The 3,617-nt window shown below is 41.6% G+C and overlaps 1 protein-coding gene across 5 annotated transcripts in view; it reads right to left on the bottom strand.

The window, feature by feature from the left end:
* Positions 1-557, bottom strand: part of LOC117987809 (uncharacterized) — a 67,156-nt gene extending 66,599 nt beyond the window's left edge. For all 5 annotated transcript variants that reach the window (XR_011237422.1, XR_011237424.1, XR_011237423.1 and 2 more), the window contains exon 1: positions 78-557. Coding sequence is in view for 2 of the 5 variants with exons in the window: in XM_069502412.1 (XP_069358513.1) it covers positions 78-493 (416 nt within the window). In the remaining 3 variants the exon portion in view is untranslated. The remainder of the gene's footprint in view (positions 1-77) is intronic.
* Between the last annotated feature and the right edge of the window lie 3,060 nt (positions 558-3,617).

A 3,617-nucleotide genomic window follows, 5' to 3' on the forward strand; every position in this document is an offset into this window, starting at 1 on the left:
TGTTAATAATTTGAATGTGGCCTTAGAATTTAAGCAACGCATTATTTCTAAGCTCTGCAATGTGTAAAGACACTTACCCTGAAGAATTATTAAGTCCATAACAATCGTTGATGCCAGCCAGCACCCCTACAACCCCGGCGACCACGGCGATACATCCCGCCCATAGTCCAGCACCAACCCTCGACAGCGAAGCACCCTTGACCACGGCCAAGGCGCCCGCGCCCACCAGCGCAGCCCCCAACACCACCTGCGACAATCCCAGCAACACCACCAACCGGGTACCACCACTCACACTCCCGGCTTCAACACTTTTCGAACTAACACTTGGCTTTTTTCCAGACTTTATAGACTTTTTCTTTTTGGGCAGTTTCTGGGGCGTTTTACAAATTAATTGTTCGGTAGAGTCCTCGGATTTCAAGCTGGAAACGGTGGGGAAGTTCCCCGTGACGACCGTCACATTCTCCGTGGAAGACTTCTCCAGTTCTTCCGTCATGTTCGCGTTCGAAGCATCACCGGTTCGGGAGTTACAGACGCATGGCGGGCGTCTGGTGCGCGCTCGAAAGACTGACTGCGCTCCGCAACGCAACTCGCAAGCGCACACACGCGGTGAAAGTTTATGTCGCGATTTTAGCGTTTGTTTTTGTTAATTATGTGTAATAAAACACTAGTTTCTGGTTGTAGCTATCGTGTTTCGGATTTCATTGGAAAAAAGACTGCGAAAGAAATTTTTATAGCTTACCTAGGCACGTTTGATTCATGTTCAATTTGTGTTGTAGAGCAAATACCTACTTATGTTTAGTTTTTTGTTACCTATCTCAAATAGATCTAGAATTAAATTTTCTTGATCATTTCTAATGATATTATCTTTCTATTTTTCTTCTGTTTCTTTTTCTTACCTATGTTGTTTCTTACGTTAATACCGCATTGATAAAGGCAAAGCCGGTACGTTTTCGGAAGAAGAATTCTTTTACCACACCTTCCATAAACTTGGAACAAAACTCCTCAAAAGCTGCATTGACAGATCATTCGGCATTGAAAAAATGAACAAAGGCACAAATAGAAACAGAGAAATTAGGTTTTATTCGTGAAGTAAGAAGGTACCTACCCAATAATTAATTTGTCTCGCTTCCAAGCTCTTTGATCATAACAAAAAAGCTTTGATTGACAAAAATTCAGTTTTGAGCGTAACAACAAAAACTTGTTCCGTACTACAGTCGTATTTTTTCGACATTTTACACGTTAAATCAAATACTATGATGCATAAAAATAAATAAAAGTCCGTTTTAGAATGCACAGGTGAAGACCTTTCATATGATATCCCACTTGATATAGTTATCTTACTTGGGAAATTGAAAACACTAATTAGGTACATATTATTTATTAGTTCATGACCACAATTTAATTTTTTTTGGGTGATGTAACCACAAATTCACGGTTTTCAGATTTCCCCCATACTAATATATGTCTGCTATAAGACCTAGACCTACCTGCCAAATTTCATGATTCTAGGTCAACGGGAAGTACCCTGTAGGTTTCTTGACAGACAGGCAGACAACAATGTGATCCTATAAGGGTTCCGCTTTTCCTTTTGAGGTACGGAACCCTAAAAATTGGTGGTTAGTATCTACCAGCATACTTGCGAACATCCACCTTGCTTGCCAAGCCGGCAATGTTGATAAGTATTGCATCGACATCGGCAAGAGGCTGCGTTGAGGAGAAAGCGTCCGCGCGCCGGACACGAAGCTATCTCCGGCATTTCATGTTACCTACAGGTATTCTGAGTCGAGCGGTGATAGCCTAGTGGATCAGACGTCCGCCTCCTATTCAGACGGTCGGTTCGATCCCGGGCACGTACCTCAAATTTTCGGAGCTATGTGCGATTTGCGTCCGATAGGGATTTTATGCACGGGTTCTTATGATATAGTTACCTACCTAGTTATACTCCGGAGGTCGGGAGTTAACGGAGGAAAACATCGTGAGGAAATTTACATGCCTGAGGAATGCCGTTCCTACTGAGAAGAAACAGCAAGAAGAACTTGTCAACGCACATAGCTCCGAAAAGTTAAGAGGTGCGTGCCCGGGATCGAACACCCGACGCGACCTCCCGAATAGCAAGCGGACATCATTCTGATTATATCAAAATGATAACACAACTTTCGTTTTGTCACTTCAGCGTAATCAAAATTATCATATACCTACCTACTATGTGCATCAAATTAATTTAACATTTATAATATTTTCACTTATTTATGTAACCCTTATTAGAATTTCAAAATTAGAATCGTTGGTCGGTCTCGGCATCTGTACAGCCACTTCCGGTACTAACGGTCGCCGGAAGTGGTAACTCGAGACGGAGAACTTCCCTTAGAACCCCCGTTGCACCTGCCGATATTTGGGGTACCTACCTACGAAAAAATCAAAAGTGGTTTTGGCTTATTTGTATTATTTGGGTTATTTGTATGACAACGGGACACAACTAGAAACCCCCATACCAATAACCAAACACTTAAAAAATATCTTTCAACTATGTTCATAGGCATCCGCCAAGAAAGGATTTTTGAAAATTCAAGGGGGTGAAACAGGGGTTTGAAATTTGTGTAGTCCACGCGGACGAAGTCGTGAGCATAAGCTAGTTAAAAATAAATCAAGTCAAGTTCAAATCTGACTCGCACATGAAAATATTAACTCTTACGGTTCACGAGATAGCTCGCTGACAAACAGACTCTCAGACGGACGACCGGAAGGACGGATGGATGGCCAGTGGAGGCTTAGAAATAGGGCGCTGGGAAAAAATATTTACTACTAAAATTAAAAAAAAAGTGTTTTTGTCGTTTGTCGAGAGCCCTATCAATTTACGCACGCACGTGCGTTACGTATACGTTACGTTACGACTAGTCACAAAGGTGATGCGCCTCCTTTCCGGGGGGGAAACTGACACCATGGCCACGGACGTCACCGGTTGCATAGCTCGTGCTCATGGCTGCATATTAGAGGGTCTAGCACGAACTTGCACGTATCGACCACGTTGATAGATTTCTAGTATCGAATCGAAAACGAAATACTGGGGCCGATTCTCATGTACACAATCTCTAAACTATACTAAATTAACAAGTCTAAATCTAGTGCTATCTAGATAGAAACGGATAGCAATAGATTTAGACGTGCCATTTTAGTTTAGTTTAGAGATTGTGTACAAGAGAATTGACCCTACTGTAATGCTAACAGATCTCACAAACTAATACCCAGTCACGACCATGGTCAGTGGTCGCAGCGTTCTGCGTTGCCGGAACGTAGCCAGGGGCTCTATTACGGTAAAATGACAGCTACAGTGTCACAATCGCAATCACCTCTGAATGTTTGACCATTGAGCTCACCAGAAAACTCACTCACTCAAAAATATTTGCACACTATTAATTTAGTAGAATGTTATGGCCTCTGATTATAGTGTAATTTCCATCTTTCTTGTACAAACATTCCTGCAAATAAAAAATAAAAAAATAAAAAAAAAAGATGACGATTCAACGGCATCTGACGGTATGTAAACACCCCCGCCGATAAAGGAACTAGGTACATACTACTGCTGATAAATAAAATAAAAATTGATAATATTTAAAATT

The sequence above is a fragment of the Maniola hyperantus genome, chromosome 13, assembly GCF_902806685.2.
Source record: "Maniola hyperantus chromosome 13, iAphHyp1.2, whole genome shotgun sequence".
Taxonomy (NCBI): Eukaryota; Metazoa; Arthropoda; class Insecta; order Lepidoptera; family Nymphalidae; genus Maniola; species Maniola hyperantus.